Source organism: Grampus griseus, assembly GCF_964374135.1.
Source record: "Grampus griseus genome assembly, chromosome: 7".
Classification (NCBI taxonomy): Eukaryota; Metazoa; Chordata; class Mammalia; order Artiodactyla; family Delphinidae; genus Grampus; species Grampus griseus.
Window position 1 is genome coordinate 4744123 of NC_139001.1, and position 17488 is coordinate 4761610.

Sequence of the window (17488 nt, forward strand, 5' to 3'; positions counted from 1 at the left end):
AAATTTTAGTCCTAGAGAAACCCCACAAAACGGTTTTAACCGAAAAATAATGAATTATTAATTAGCCGTCAAAACCTACTCCAATAAAACCTGGTTTATGGAAGCAGACATCATCACGTGGTACTGGTTTTGGGGAGTATTCTCCAGCAAATTAATTCTCAACCAAGAAGGCGATCGTCTGCAAGTGCTCCGCCGAAGCTGCTAGAAGGCTGTTTGGCCACAGCATCCAATTTGTGTTATCGGCGGATTCATGCTGCAAACAGAATCCAAAGTGCGGGAAATCATCGGGTGACCAAGGGCTCTGATGTCCTAACGAGCCTGCGACTCGACCCACCGGGAGGAGACGGCTCATCCGGTGCACAGAACAGATTCCACAGACTCCGGAGTTATGAAAATGTCTTCTAGCCCATTTGAAACTAAACAAAGAGAAACTTTTGTCTCTACAAGACAAGCACGGATCTAGTTTTGATGTTGCATGTTGCGTTATTATTATTATTTTTTTAAATAGCTATTACCACTGTAGCAGCAGCTTAGCGACTCAGCGTCTGCAGTGTGAGCGGTTTTGATAAACAGCCTCTGCGGGCCACACAACGGGGATAATGTGTCCTTAAGTACCGCCAATGAGCTGCCATTCTGCACAGCCAATTACTTCTGTGCGTCTGTCACTCAAAGGAAAAATGACTGAGCCCATTAGATCAAACCTTTGTCACTGTTCCTAATGCACTCTTAGGCCTCATTAATCTCCGGGAGCAGCAACAGAGCTGCCGGGGTCTCATTGCCTCCCCCGACCAGGCCCACGTGAAGCCTCTCATCTCTCCCCCAAGTGTTCCGCGTTAATCAAGCTCTCCTTATTACCCCAGTCCCTGTCACGGCGGAGAGCGCGCTCCCTCTTAAATGCTCTCATTATGACCCATCTTTAGAGCCGGCTAAGTGGAAAAAAAAAAGGAGAGAGGGAGAGAGGGAGAAAGAGGATGGGAGAGAAAGAGGAGAGGAAAAAGCAAGTCCGATCACATTAATATTCATGACACTAATTACTATTCTAGGTCACTGAATATTCATGCTATTAGTTGGGTTTTTTATGGGTTTGCTGGATGCCCTGATTACTGAAGTGTGGAGGGACACAGCATGGTTGAGACTTTCGATGTCCACAGCGGTTCAATACTCAAAACACATTGAGATCCCTGCCCCCACCCCTGGAAAATCAGCCTCAACCCTCCAGACGGCTTTCATATTTTGAAACCGCTGGGGGCCTGAGTGTGGGGCGGTGGGGGGGTGGAAGACGAGGCGGAAAGGTCTCCCCGTCACGCAGGTCTCAGCATCAATCTGGTTAGGATAAAAACACACCCACAGTTGCAAATACCCAACAAAGACACACTATAGGGATGAGAAGATAGCTGTCATCTGGGAAGCAAATGTCGCAACCAGGAGTTATGGCGAACACAGGAATAAAGAGAGGATGGACACACAGAACTGGAGCAGAGCCCCCCATGCAGATCCAGGGAAGTCCTGAAGGGCATTTCTCTGGCTGCCCAGCTCTCTGCCATCATGGGGGCAGCTGTGGGTTGCGGGGCATGGGTTTAGTTGATTCTGACCCACTATGTCTACTCAAAAGCTAAATAATCACTTCACGGCATTTACCAAAATTAATTCAAAAACATAATTTCTCAACCCTCTTCCTTTCTTTTCTTCACTAGTGATGAGCACGACTATTATGATGGATTCCTGATACAGTTCTGAAGAGTCACCCCGGGTCAGGCTTTGGAGAGGCATGCAGTGTGTTATCCTTACAAGGATGGGGGTAGGCACTGTTTTCCCATTTTCAAGATGAGGAAGCTGGGGTTTAGGTCCTAAGATGGGGAAGATGGGATTCAGTTTGGTGTTTCTGGCTCCAAAGCCTCTACTGTTGGCCATTATGTTTTCCTGCTGTCTACTGAAATGTCAAAATACCTGTCAGAGCCGAAACAATCCTATATTCTGTCATATATGAATATTATTCTACCAACCCAGCCAAAAACTCGTGTCAGAAAATATTTTTGGACATTTGACCCCCTTCTCTGGAAGCGTCCCTGAAATGACAGTTGGGCAGACTCTAAAATGTGGTTTCCGATGGGTTCCCATTAGAATGGCAATGTAGGTTCCATGCCGAAGGAACGCAAATGGTGGATACTGCCCTGGGCATCCTCAGCAAGTGACCTTGGAGGAAGGGGAAGATGTGATGGGGAAGGTGGAATTTAACCAGGTCTGAATAAAGAAATATCTTCTCGATTCTTCTCCTCCTTCTCCTTCTTCTTCTTCTTGCAGTAGATGCTTAAGTAATTTTTTCAGCAATCCATTGAGAGGGAAGTGTTCTATATCCCTGTATGTGACCTAAAAATGTCTTCACACTTGATTGATAATAGTTTGGCTCTACATAAGCTTCTAGATTCAAAACTATTTGTTCTTGTAACAAATACAAGGTGTTACTCTTGAGAAGGTCAAGGACTATCAGAGTTTTCTTCCTTGATAGGTAACCTCAGTCTTCCCGTTATCTTGGATGCTTTTGGGGATTTGTCCGTGTTTACAGCTTCCTCTCCCATCCAGTTTGTTACTTGACTCTTCAGATGGGAAGACACTGGCATTTCCTTTGTCACCTCTAGCATATTTTCTTCTGTTATACTGCCAACAGTATCTTTAAGCCAAGTTCTTTATAGTATGTAATCCATCTACTGAAATTTTTAGTTTTGCAAACTTTCTCCTTAACTTCCAAGAACTCTTTCTCCCCAGGTTTTTCATGTCATCTTTTGTCTGTTTGTTTCATTTTGGAATACAAAAGCCAACCTCTTAAATCTTTCTGATGATCCTAGTTGTAATTTCCTCTTAAGTTCTCTTTCCCCAAATTATCACTCTCTTTCTTCCAAGATCAGTTGTCCTTTTGCTTATGTTGGTCTTTCACATTTTGACTGTTGGTGTCCACAAACGTCTTGGCTGTCCACTCATGTTTATGAGTAAGATCAGGGCTGAACAGACCCGGCAGCCCTGGAGCACGTGTGTGGCACATGCTAACTGGTGGGTTTGTCTCTGACCAACAATACAAGTTCATGGGCGGGCTGGCACACCTGCATTACGTCCCTCATGGTCAGAGCTGCCCTTCCTTGCCATTCATTTATGTTTCCCCGGGTCTATGCAGAGGTCTGCGTTTTCCAACCTGCTTCCTTCTCTTGCAAGCATGGGCACCCACATCAGGGTATCCTCCCCAGGCACGCCGCTCACTTTCCCAGTGGGGCTGGTGGTGGGGATGCCCCTGGGCAACTCTTCCTGAACGTGTCCCTCAGCCTGCAGTGCCTGCATCCCACAGGTGCCCAATGGAGCTGGCAGCCACCCCATCTTCACGGCAGCTCTTCTGCTCTGGTTAACTCGCGAGCCCCCAGATGAGACCCAGGCTGGGTTATCAGTATGCAGGTATGCGGTGTCAGGCATGACAATGTGTTTCTCCTCCTCTTCCCCAAGTCCCTGGCGAAACTCCTTATTAAGAGCATCACATTTCTAGCATTTTAATGTTTGAAAGGCAGTCAGCACTCCAATACTGGCCAACCACTCCCCGATACTAGGAATAATGTAAGACCACCATCTCCTGCAAGTAGTTTTCTATCCAGTTGCCCCTTTTAGACCCTTTAGCAATTACCACCAGCTTCAGGGGTCTTGCTTGTGTGTTTATCTTCTGATTCTTCCACCCCCCATCGGCGTGTAAGCCCTTGGAGGGAGGGCCCCCTGAATCTCCAGAGCACTCCTCAGGGCTGGGCGTGCCGCAGACTCAACGATGATGGTAAGTGAATGGTACAGGAGGCAAAGCAATAAGGTATCCAAATCATTAAACTGGTTGGGAGAGACTAAAGGTCAACATCGACACACAGTCAGGCATCATAATGTTTGAAACATGGAATGCATTACGACTCCACACTAGAAAACTAAGAGAAACATCTGGATAATTATTCCAACTCAGGAAGAGTTCAGTAAGATGGCTGGATATAAAAAATACAAAAATTAGGATCTTTCTTATTTCTTACCAATTAGATAATAGAATAGACAACCCCTCGCCCCACCAAGTATCAGCTTCACACTTCACCAAAAATTATAAAGTAATAGAATGGATTAGCAGGACACATACAGGATCTAAATGGAAAAAAGTGTTAAAAGTTTACTGAGGGGTATATAATAAGTCTGAATAAACTGGGAAAGAATTGTGTTCTATGATAAACTCAATATAGTTAAGATGTCAGTTCCTCCACAATTAATTCATAGATTAACAGCAATGCCAGTTAGAGTCACAATGAGATTATTTTTAGGGGGGAAGAGAAAGGTTTCCAGTTATTCTGAAGTTTACTGGAAAAAATAAATGGTGGCAATAACCAAGAAACACTATAAAATAAAAGAGTAATAGGAAACCATGTTATATGTTACGTTACCAGATATAAATTGAGCCATGAATCTAAGACAATGAGGTAAACCCACACAGCGCGGAGAAAGTAGGTGAATGGAATAAATTTTCAAGCCCAGAAACGTAGCTAATTTGATTAAATGAGTTAGTTGTGCAAGAAAGGTGACAAACAGAATCAACAGGAAAAGGAAATAACAAAGAGAGAGAGAACAATTAGCTATATATTTGAATAAAAAGTTTAACTAGATTTCCTATTATATATAATAGACCCAAACAAATTAAAGGTGGATTAGAGGTTAATTATAAAAAAGGGGAAAAGGAACAACAATAAAATTATAACTCTGAAATATATATATATGAATTATGATCTTATTTCAGAATTATTAAAGGCTTTCTAAATATCTAAAGTAGAAACTACAGAAGTACAAGTCTTATGATTTGATTACATACTAAAGAGGGGGAAACTCTGTATGTAAATAAGACTACAAAATTCAAAAAGCAAATAGTAAACTGGGGAAATAGCTGCAAAATATATTACAAAGTGTTGTTATCCTTAATATACAAAGAGTTCTTACACGTCAATAAGCAAAAGACAAGCACCTAGTGCAACAATGGACAAAGGATACATCTACACACTTACAACACAAGAACCACAAAAACCTCATAAATATATGAGCTGTTCAACCTCACTACTAATTGAAGAAATCCGAATAAACAAAACACGAGATATTTTTATTGCTTATAATATTAGCATAGATTCTAAAAATGTGTAGAGGTGAAATGAGCACTCACTTTATGGACGGAAGGGTATTTTATATAAAACCTTTCTAGAAATGAGTTTGGAAATATGTACGGAGAATCTTGTAAGTGTTTATATCCATTGGCTGACTCACTCTGCCTATGGACTTTTATGCTAAGACATTAGTAAGTTACACACAAAGATTTCAGTACAAGTGTGTATCAGGTCTATGTGAATGAAAAAAATGACTAGAAGGGAAGGCACGTAACATTGATCTAATTCATAACATGGAGATAGAAAACGAATAAAAAAGAAAAAAGCTAAAAAGAAACAAAAGACGCCCAGTTACTCCAGAGGTCTAAAACAAAATGGCAGAATTCAAATGATTTGAGAATGAAAGATGAGGTTAAGTAGTGGGTTAAGTTCTTTGGCAAGTTAGCTCTAAAATAACTAATACCTATCTTTAGCTAAAAGTCCATCACTTAAAAGTAGCATCCATTTACTTGAAATTAAATTTGCTGGGTTGGAATTCTCCACGTGAGAGAGTTCTATGAACAACAGGGTAGAGCTCTGGGTGATGCCAGCCAAGGACGTTGCCCACAGGCTTAGCTGAGGGCACCATCCCTGGGCACTGCTGTGACCATGAGGGACTTTCCACAGCACAGTGGTGCTGTGCTCCTGCGGACATCATATTCCCACTTCCGAGTCCCTACTTGTGACCTAAAGAAGATGAAACATCTACCAGGCTCCTTGAATGGGGATTTCCCCAGCTAAGGGTTGACAGGATGTGCTGTAATAAACCGACCATGGGTGTGACCATGGAAAAGGGATTTCAATCGTGACCCAAATCTTCCCATTCACCCAATAGCAAGAATCTTAAAGAGAAAGCAACTGGGCATTGAAAACTCAATCCCTAGCCGAGGCCCATGACATAACCTCCTCTGGGGATATGATAAAGTTCATGTGGCATTTTGTATTCTCTATTTGTTATCAAACATTACATTTTCCTTAGGACAGTAAGTGGCAGTTAAGCCCCAAAGATGTCTCAAGATGACATTTCAAACTCCAAATCTTACATAGCCGACACTTCTTCAAATCATCAGGACTCTTCCCTCATCCTATGTGCCTGGCAAGTTCCCATCCTTTCTTCACACCCCACACAGGCATCCCTCAAGCCCTGAAGCCTTGCCCCACCTCCTGGGGTGAAGCCGAGCACATCACCCCGGGGCCTTCACATCTCCTATGAGCTGCTGCACTGCACTGGCTCATCTGCTCACCTTTCCCACCTCCCAGAGGGTGAGATTCCAGAGGATAGGGATTATGCCTCATTTTTCTGTACCCCCAGAGCTCAGGACAGTGACCGGCACACATTAGAAACTTCATACATGCTTGCTGACTTGAACAAATAAATGGACAGATGTGTCCAATGGTTAGAAGGGGAAGTGGAAAGTTGGTTATAGGGTGACTGCCTCGCACAGGAGTTCTGGAGGTCAGAGATTCTGGATCCACAGAATGCACAACTCCTGGCACAGAACAGGTGCTCAGCAAGGACTTTCTGAACAAATAAATAAATTAACGAAGACATTAGCTTTTCATTCAGTATAGAAACATATTTTTTCTTGGGCGCTCTTCTCTCTTCCCATCCCATGGAGTTAGCACACCATCTAGAAAAGGAGAACTCATGTACCACTTGGAAGGAAGGTCAGCAGGTCATGAGACCACATAAAGTAACCGTATCACCTTTCTAGAATGAACTAATGTCTCTGTTATCAGAAAGGCCAGTTTTATTTTGATTAGTCACAACAGCTGATGTTTGTATTGTGCTTCACGAGTTTCCACAGCACCTGCCGTCACACCTCTGTGATGGGGGCAGGGCCAGGCAAGATCAGCCTAATGTAAAACATGGTTCAGTTACCTGCTCAACACCATGCAGCACTGGGCAGTAGAACCCAGGCTGCTGGACCCCGAGTTCTGTCCCCTTTTTCTTACCCTCCTTTTGCCAAACAATGTCATTCATGCCATGGAACTGTGGGGTCAGCATTATTCCTCTTTAAAAACATTTAACATTTCAGAAAGGAAAAAAGGCAGCATCTTTAAGAAGCAGAGACATATGCTAGGAATGACTGCAGAACAGAAATCTATTTTGAGAAGATCAGATGTAGGTTGGAGACAGGAAAGGAAACAACTGAAATCTGTGAAGGGATTTCATATGTTGGAGGAGTCTGAGTTTGTTGGTGGAAGACTTAAAGTGGTTCTTACCACCTTTTCTCTGATAAGCGATCATGGGGAGGTAAAAGCCACAGCACAGTTTGCCAAGACTCTTAAACAAAAACAAACCACGACACTCTGAATGGTTTGCATTGCACACCGAAGCCAGGAATTTCTCAACACATCTATTCCGAGAAAACACTAACTTTCTCTGATCCTGAGCAAAAACCAAATTCTCCCTTAAAAGAGGATAAAGAAAACCAAAATTGTGTGAAAGAATCACATAACATTTACAAGAGAAAACTGAGAGAATCTGAACTTTTATACAGGCCTAGGGGTTTCCTTTAAATCTTGCTCCAAATGGCTTTTCCATTTTTCTAAACACAGTCACTACGAATTAGTTAATACTAATCCTTGACACCTTAACAATGAATTCATGTTTTTTAGAAGGCCCTTAAACCTCCATCATGTGTAAAACGTGACCTTCAACCGCCCAGCCCTGGGAAAGCCTAGTGGTTTGTGCAGCTGTGACTCAAAGTGCCACAGTTTGCTTGTTGGCAGTCCAGGAACCCAAGGGTGTAGCAGAAACAATCATCCACAGAAGAGATGAGACTTGTAAACCTTAGTTTACAACCTTAATGGTCAAAATCTCCACTTAATCCAAAAACCTCAGCACTGTCCTCCAGCCAGGACCACCCATTGCTGCCATTGCGCTGGATTTCTTCAGCATGTCGGCTGTGAGCTTACCTGAATTTGGTGAGATGTGCAAGCTGCTCATGTCCTTGGACAGGCCGTTGGTTTTCGGGCTGGAGATGGGCGCGCAGGCCGATGTGGCTCGGGGCGGCCTCTTCCCTGGGACTTTCACAGTGGTTCTCAGAAGATCAATCTCTTTGCCATGAACATTCTGCATGTAATCCTGTTCAAAATGTTAAACATCCAAGAGAGATTAAAAGAAAGACCTTTTACAATCTAGGACAAGAGGTTCTATCAGACATCCTCAGTTGTAATCCTATGACCCTTCCACGGTGGCAAGCGCTTAAAAATAAGGTTTTGATCTGTCTTGTACTGGTGGCATCATCATTACACTGATATCAGCTCTGCCTCTGTGTCCTGAACTAACCCAGGCCCTGGAAATACAGGAGACACAGTCGATGCCTTCTACCCAGGAGGATGAGACACCAGTACGGACATGAAATCCTATTTTGTGAGCTGCTGCACATTAGATGGTACATTAGGAACCTGGGCTCTTCCTGTAAGTTTTGGGTAAAATTCCATGGAGTAGGAACTATTTTGTAATAACCTTTTTGTCTCCGAGAGCAATACCATTAGACATCTAGGTAAGACTGAAGTTGTCTGGTGGGAACTCAGGTGAAAACTCTAAGTAAGAGGTCAAGCATTTTGTTCAGGAAGATGTCTGAGGGGGTCAGTGGTACGGTGCTGAAAACACATGGAGGTCACAAGAGCTGGATGCTAAAAAAGAAGGCGCATTATTTTTACTCAAGCATTATGTTTCTCCAAGTGATTCACTGTACTCGGAAAAAGTATCTTGCTTTTGTCTACACTTTGGAGGTCAATGACTAGCAGTTATCACGGAACTAAAGGGAAGTCTAGGTACACAGGGAATTCTTTGTGCCGTCACCTAATTCAATATGGAGGAAAACAATACTTAAGAATCGGCTGTTGGGTGGGGAAAGAGAAGACAACTGAGAGCCAGAGTGAGGGGCCTCTTGACAAATTAGAGGAGTTATTGACCCTTTCATATATTTTGGGGGGGGCAATGAACCCCCCTGTCTCTGCAGATATATCATTAAACCAACATCACACATGAAGAAAGGATACAATCTAAATCACTCTTGGGTAAATAATATTTCAAGTGTTTTAAGACTAACCAGGAAATGAAATAAACAGATTCCTTCCTTGGCAGAATCTTGGTGGATTCCTTTTAGGATATAAAGGGAAAGACCAATAAATCTGTACTGATTGTAAACAATAAGGTTCACGTCGATCTAATTTTAGAAGAACTGCCAAACGATCCGGCATGCGACTGCACGCGACCCAGGGAGTTTGGAGAAGCGAGCTGTTTCCTTATAATTGCCGATCAACAGAGTCAACAGATACAGAGAGAGAACTAGATGAAGGTCTACGGGCAAAGTGCACGGGTCAGAGGCCTCGGCCTGCAGGACGAGGAAAGTCAGTCCAGGTGAACGGCAGAAGCTTCAGAGCGCACAGAAGGTGCTAGGGAAGCCAAGAGAAGGACTCCAGTGGCTTCTCTTAATTGCAAGGCAATGTCCATATTCCATAAGGTGAAGGGGTTGAGAAGCAGTCACTGGTTTAACCACAAGTAGGAAGTTTGCTGACAGAAGTTATGGCACAAAAAGGAACTCAAAGTACTAGATTCCAACACAGGGGGAAGAACCCGCATATGGGTCGCTGGGACCGTACGAGACGTAGAGAACATCTGTAGGAGGGAGGGCCAGCTCTGAGTGTCAGACCTCACCTGAAACCCAAGCAGTTGGACTTGTGGCCGCATGGGAGCCACCCCAGACTCAGGAAAGGGAGTGGGAGAATTCTCAACACAGGAGGAAGGGCTGGAAGAGAAACTCCATAACGTGAACGGGGGCCTTGTGATGGAGATTACAGAACCCTGGAAGGTTCACCAAGCACCAGCCCAGGAGATGATGACGCAGCATCCAGGGTGACTTCCTAAGGACAGACCTCAAACGGCCAATTCTTAGTGCAGAGCTCAAGGTCAAAAAGCTGAGGCTAGAATCAGGAGGAACGTGGGACTGAAGACAAACAAAGGATCAGAAGCTGCACCAAGCAGGGGCAAATTCAGATCAGCTCCTCCAGGGAGGGGCGAGGCTGGGCCTTCCTCAGCAATGACAAACCATCCAGAGAGAAGCATCTGCACCGGCACGTATGCTGTCAGCCGGGGAAGCCAGGCGCAGAGGTGCTGATGCACCTGGGCTGCCCAGCTGTGCATTTCATTTCCCAGGGCAGCTTAGGGAGGGACATCTGCCGGGTCGGCCACGGGCATCTAGGAGGAGGGTCATCACAGCTTTGGAGGAGGGGTGGGCTGTGTCTAGCTGGGAACAGACTAAAGACTCCACTTGAAAGGCGAGATGCTTCGACTACCCCTCCCCCCCGCCCCCTGCCGCAAATAAAATCTACTATGAAAAAAGTTGTGGTTTTGAAAGGATGAGGACAAAGGATGGAAAGAAAGTTATTATCATTAAATTAGGCTAAAGGATAAAGCGGACTGAAAGAAATGTAGAAGTCTCCTGACCAAGCTCACCACGAGGACGGCCGACAAAAAGCACACGGAAGAAGGAAGTGGCCTTTGGTCAGTACAGGACCAGGGGTCAAGGTTATTTAAAAAAAAGGTTGTTCTTAAGCATCTTTCATTTACTTCCATTAACATTTACTCCAAACAGGCAAACCCAAGTCCCAAAACCAAAGTTAATGCTTGTAAATAATGAATTCCTTCTTGCATAGTTACTCCTTTAAAAATATCAACTTGCTACAACTTTTTTCTTTAATGCCAATTCTTAACAAATTAAAATACAATAACAGGAGTGTAATTGAGCATTTATGGCTTATGGGCTCTAAAATGAGGCTAATCAGAGAGTGACTAAGCCTCAGCGTGGTCTCTTTTTTAATAGGCATGTTTTAACATATAATAACCAGGATATTTTATTTAAAATTATTATAGAAATGTACCAAGTGTTGGCTCTCTGGATTTGAACACGGCGACAGAACCCATTTATCTTTGGCTCAGCATGGGCTGGGGGATCTGTTTTCCTGCCTCAGTTAGGCATTGAAAGTGCAGAAGAACCAGTTCTTAAGAAAATCAGAATATAAGTCTGGCAATTCTTAAATTTCAAGCCTCTAAAATTTATAAAAATGTGACAAGATCCATTTCCTAATCCATAAAAGTCTTTCAGAAACAGGTGGATACGTGAGCCTGAGGCTTCTAGCTTCTCCCAAGAGAAACAACACTGAGTTTTCCGTTTTTGAAAGAACTACCCTTTTCATCTCTCCCCAGCTTGGTACTTGAGGAATTAAAGCTACAACCACCAAACAATGTCGCCTCCTCAGAAGTGGGACGCGCAGCCTGATGGTCCGAGGTAGGGACCGTGCAGGGGGAAATAAAGCCAGCGAGCTTGATTTTGATATGCAAACGTTACAGATACAACCCCGTGTTCCTTGCAGAAAATGCTGATCGAGGATAAAAGGGGAAAAAACCCTTTAACAAGGCATGAGGGTAATTCAAAGCCAAGTACTTTTAAACAGCACTTAACAAGTCCCCGGGGCCCACTCAAGAGCCAGGCCCCCCAGAGGTGCTATCTCCTGCCCCTCAACAGCTTGAAAAAGTAGTAATTGCAAACCTATTTGCATTTTTCTTCTCAAGTTGTCCATGCTCACCTCGTGGATTATTTTTTGCAGGCAGGCGCCGGAGCAGAGGGACCCGTCCCCGACCGCGTGGATGAAGCTCCAGGACCCAGCACAGCGTCCCCCTGCCACCCCGCTCCGGCACCTTTGCCATCCCTTGTTTTTTACATTTTCCTCCTAATTATGTTGCATCTATTGCCGTACACTTAATTAGCTGCATTAATGTGATTTCTTTTCACATAGTCAAGCAATTAAGAGCTATGATTGAGTTTCATTCAATTAGCCTCAACAAACATGCTAATTGATGTCCCAGATGCAAATGAGGTGCAGTGAGAGGAACCTGCTAGCAATGGAGAGCCGTGTCAGGGACCCACAGCTTTCAGCTTGCTGATAGAAGCACAGCTCAGTGTGGCTCTCACCTTCGGCGGGGCTGCCTTGGGAGAGGGCGTGGAGTCCTGAGTGCCTCGGTGGGTGTAACCAGATCCCTCCGGATTCGAGAATTAACGGGTTGGCTGCCGTCACGCTGTTGTCCTAAAACCTCACAGTTACCCATTACCAGGACTGGGAGGTCATCACCGGATGGCACTCAGCTCCGGCAATTAGAGTGGTACCAAGTCCTCATCAAGATGCCGCACGATGCTCCTAAAAACACCCCACCGGAGTTCTCCCCAGACGGCCAAGGGAACGACGTGTGGGGCTCGTCTTGCCCATCCCAGAGCCCTCTGTGTGCGTGACGGCCTACAGTTCTCAGTAAATGGTGAGTTCATCTTAGTCAGCTCTGGGGCATTGGCACTTGAAGTTAAGCTCAAAATACAGCAATCCATCAATAGTCCCTAAAAATACTCTTACTATATTGATTCTCACTGCCTCCCATCCCTTTGTTACCTTTGGCTGTCTGGTGAAAGATGGTTTGCTTCGTGTGTTCATAGGGTACCAAAAAGCAGTTAACGAGATCTTAAAGCTAAACCCAAATGCATCAATGATGTGACTGGCATCTCAAGATTAGATCATCAGCATAAAACACACAGCTTTGAAATGCAATCAACATTGCTCCAGTTTTAACATATACTTTTTAAAGGTATAAAGATTCTTCATTCCCATAATTAAATGATGGAAAAGTTACAGAAATCTTTGTTCCAATTAGGTTTTCTCAATAAGCTCTGGTTTCTAACTGTACATAAATGTTGAGAAATTCATTATTTTCTATTACTATCTAATATTTTGTCTAAGTGAGGTAACTGTTAGGACATACTGATGCTTGCCTTGGTCTTTTTGCCACGGCTAATCTAGTCACGTGTTTTCTCTTTGCATAACCTAAGTTCAGCAGTCCTCAAAGTGTGGCCCTCAACACCCTATCAGGGGCTTCATGAGTTCGACACTATTTTCAAAACAACCCCAAGACATAGTTTGCTTTTTCCCTCTGTTGAAATTTGCTTCGATGGTGCAAAAGCAATGTGGGTAATAAATATCGTTGACTCCTCAGCACGAATAAGGCAATGGTAACCACGTTGTACTTTGTACCCTGTCAGTATTTTACCGATTGTCACGCTCTCTAAATACAAACAAAAAAAAAAACAAAAAAGTTTCACCTAAGGATGTTTTCTTTTTTTTTTTGTATTTCCTTTGATTTTATTGGTCTGAACTCATTTTACATTAACACTTCAACATTTTAATTTCCCGTAACTGTAAAGAAGAAAATAGAGGAACTTGAGAGAATACCGAACCAGAGTTGGTGTTATAAGAACACTCACATATCTTGCTAACAGAAGGATATTCACTGTTAAATCAAGAGCCTGAAAAAATGGCCACATTTTTTCCCCCAGGAATTTCCCTTCTAGGTAATAATTCTAAGGCTCAAAGATACGACAAAATTGAGTTCAGGAATTTTCACTGAAGTTAGATAATGGTAAGGATAAGCAAGCACCTAAATGCCCATGACAAATATTTTGAATTATGTGATAATTTAGCCATTCAAAATCATATTTTGAAGAATACTGGCTAACTTTAGATAACAAAGTATGTTCTTAATAAACCAAGAAAAACCCCCACAAAAAACCTACTGATTAAAACAATTCTAACCTTTGAGCTTTTAAATTTCCCAGGTGATGCCGCGGCAAGTGTACTTAAGTGTTTCTGCGGCGCCGCGAGGCTGACCACCCTACACAGGAAAGCTCTTCCCTGAGTGTTTCTTTCACAAGCTGAATTCGCCACTTGTTTGCTGGGACAACACTTCAACTTGAAAGAATGACTATGTCAGACATTAACTATGGTTATTCGGTCTTGGGTATGTGGTAGATATTTTCTTGAAAAAGAACAAGTACTTTTCTTGTGTTTGTACTGTAAGGAAAGCGGCTGACAGTATTTGTGGCCAGTGAGAGAGTCTGAGCTTTCCAGCAACAATGAGAATTTCGAAAACTTGTGTCTCTCACCATGACACCTTCCAAATACCTGGAGACTTTTCTGACAAGACTGGTGGTGATATTAATGACTGTGATTTTGGGGTATTACTTGATGAAAAGTATCACCATTTGGAAATCTGCATACCTCAGTTAAACAAGCTTTTTGAAATGACTGACACATGGTGTGTCACATGCATGGATACAAGATCATTCAAAGTGCAAGACAGGTCATTGGATGTAATGCAGCAGAGAAGGAAAATTTCACTGAATTCCTAAGCTTTAATAAACTGTCACGTGTCAAGTTTTAGTGTAGTATCCAGGAAGAACATGCATGATCTGAATGGCCTGAAATGGCTATTAAAATACTCCTCAACCCTCCTCCACTGCTGGTGGGAATGTAACCTGGTGCTACCACTATGGTACACAGTTCGGAGCTTCCTCCAAAAACGAAAAATAGAATTGCCATATGATCCAGCAATCCCACTCCTGGGCATATACCCAGAAAAGACAAAAACTCTAATTCAAAAAGATACATGCACCCCACTGTTCACTGCAGCACTGTTTACAACAGCCAGGACACAGAAGCAACCTAAATGTCCATCGACAGGTGAATGGATAAAGAAGATGTGGTACGTGTATACAACGGAATACTACTCAGCCATTAAAAAGAATGAAATAATGCCATTTGTAGCCACACGGATGGACCGAGAGATTATCATGCTAAGTGAAGTAAGTCAGACAGAGAAAGACAAATACCATAGGATATCACTTATATGCGGAATCTAAACTATGACACAAATGAACTTATCTACAAAACAGAAACAGACTCACAGACATAGAGAACAGACTTGTGGCTGCCAAGGGGGAGGGATGGATTGGGAGTTGGGGGTTAGCAGATGCAAACCATTATATTATAGGATGGATAAACAGCAAGGTCATACTGTACAGCAAAGGGAACTATATTCAATATCCTATAGTAAACCATAAGGGAAAAGAATATGAAAAAGAATGTATATGTATGTATAACTGAATCACTTTGCTGTACAGCAGAAAGTAACATAACATTGCAAATCAGCTATACCTCAAAAAAATAAATTTTCAGAAAAGCACACTTAAAATAAAAACTACTCCTTCCTCTTCCAACTAAATATCTCTGTGAGAGCCTCGTCACATACTTTAACCAAAACGACATGTCTCAACAGACTGAAGGCAGAAGTAGAAATGATGGTCTAACTTTCTGAACTGAAATCAAAGAGCTTTGAAAAAATGGAGAACAATGCTACCCTGCTTATGATTTCCTTTTGTTTTGGAAAGTATCTTTTTCATTAAAAAAATGTTATTTATGGAATAATATGTAATGGATAGGTTATTATTTTAAATGAATTATATGAATATTAAACGCTTTCTCAGTCATTTCTCAGTCATTTCTCCCATGATAAACATCAATAGATATAATCCACAGAAACAAAAGCTCTTTCAGATTCTTCAGTTTTTAGGAAGGTAAAAGGGCCCTAAGGCCAAAAGGTTTGACACCCACTAGTCTAGCTTGATGTTCACAAAACAGCCAAGGGCTCTGTGTGTGTGATTTTATGCACACAGCTGGGGGAGGAGCATTGCAGCCTGAGCTGTGCAGATATTAGAAATGGTCTGCAGATATGTCTGTCTTCTCCTGGAGGAGAGGAAGAACTCAGTCTTGCCTATTTTCACTCCACTTCATGAATGTGTCCAGGTTCAAGAGGAACAGTAGTTTATATAAATTCTGTTTTTTAAAACCCTTACTTCTGGGCTCAAAAAAAAGATGTAAGAGAAGCCATTGTCAGATGCACTGCTATTCCCAAACTCCACTTAATACTATTTTCAAAGGAAACTCATCTATAAAGACATACATAATACCATCCCTTCAAAGAGACCAAGCAAACGCTTAAGTCCGACATGGATGAATAATAAACAATAGCCTCATATATAGTCACAGGCACAGAGGAAAGTAATACCCTAAAAACACTATGAAAATAGTATCGTAAAACTATGCGAAATCTCCCGGCCACATCCTTTCAGATCACATCCCTCAAAGAAGACAATTTCTCCTTCTCTCCAAAGGATCACAGTTACAATAGCAAAGGTAGCAGGCAGCTTCAAAGAGAAAAACCTTATGAGAATCAGTCTGCTTTCCCAAAGACAGCCAACAGAATTCCACTTATGAGAATCAGTCTGCTTTCCCAAAGACAGCCAACAGAATTCCACTTATGAGAATCAGTTTGCTTTCCCAAAGACAGCCAACAGAATTCCACTGTTTCACTTCTGGAGCTGCTTCGGAAAGACCACTTGACCAGCGGATGTCAACGTGACCTGTGGCCACCGCAGGAAGAAGATACCTGGCAAATTGGATGTCAAATGGCATCTGAGGCAAAGGCAACGCTTAGGACACCTGATTCTGAACCAAGGCTTTACTGGGCCTGGGTAACTACCTAAGAGGTGGTAACGGAAAAGGTTGGTGAAGCGTCGTGAGGGATCCGTGGTGGCACCCTTCGCTTCCACAGGGAGCTCAACACCACTGAAGCAGGGCAAACCTCTCCGGTGCATGTGCTCAAAGCGCTGGCATTCAACACATGTGGGCTCAAGTCCAACATTAGCCCAGGGGGCACAGGTTAATATAATAATATATCAAAATAGCAGAAAATTCTACGTTGAATTATGAATATACCTTTGCTTCTTGACTGCATCTGTCTTGACTGACCTAGTATATTGAGCGTTACACTACAAGAAAGATTTTTCTCATTTTAGGTTAAACTGAACATTACCCAGTTGTAGCCCATGCGTGCTCAGACCTAGCCTATACAACAGCAGTGTGTTGGATATGCAGGCAGGTCTCTCCCAGAGGCACGCATGAGTGAGAGTTCACAGCAATAAACCGCAAGGAGCCAGCCCCATTCCCTGGCTCCACGACTCTTTTAATAATTAAATATGGCTGGAAACAACTGGACCAGTAGTTAGATCCTGGAACTTCTGAGTTACGTGGGCACGTTCACCATAATGATAATTAGCTCTGTCTGGACCACTTTGAAACTTCAGATTCCCTGGGATGAATTTGCTAGAACATGAAGCACTTAAAGAAACAGATTTAGTTTTATTTCTTTTTTTGTGGTACGTGGGTCTCTCACTGTTGTGGCGATTTTTAAAACATTTTTACAAAATGTTTATTTGTATATTTATTTAGTATCTGTGAGCTCTGTGAGGGCAGGGACAGTATCCCCAGCACCAAGCAAGTGTCTGACGCAAGACAGACACACAGTGACTTTTTACTGAAGAAATGAAGAAGTAGGATTCACACACTCGGGA

General features: G+C 42.9%; 1 protein-coding gene across 5 annotated transcripts in view; it reads right to left on the reverse strand.

Moving 5' to 3' along the window:
* The window catches only part of AGAP1 (ArfGAP with GTPase domain, ankyrin repeat and PH domain 1), a gene marked incomplete at its 5' end in the record, with an annotated part of 560328 nt that overhangs the window by 172857 nt on the left and 369983 nt on the right, over positions 1 to 17488 (reverse strand). For all 5 annotated transcript variants that reach the window (XR_014296980.1, XM_082658104.1, XM_082658106.1 and 2 more), the window contains one exon: positions 8109 to 8277. Coding sequence is in view for 4 of the 5 variants with exons in the window: in XM_082658104.1 (XP_082514230.1) it covers positions 8109 to 8277 (169 nt within the window). The remainder of the gene's footprint in view (positions 1 to 8108; positions 8278 to 17488) is intronic.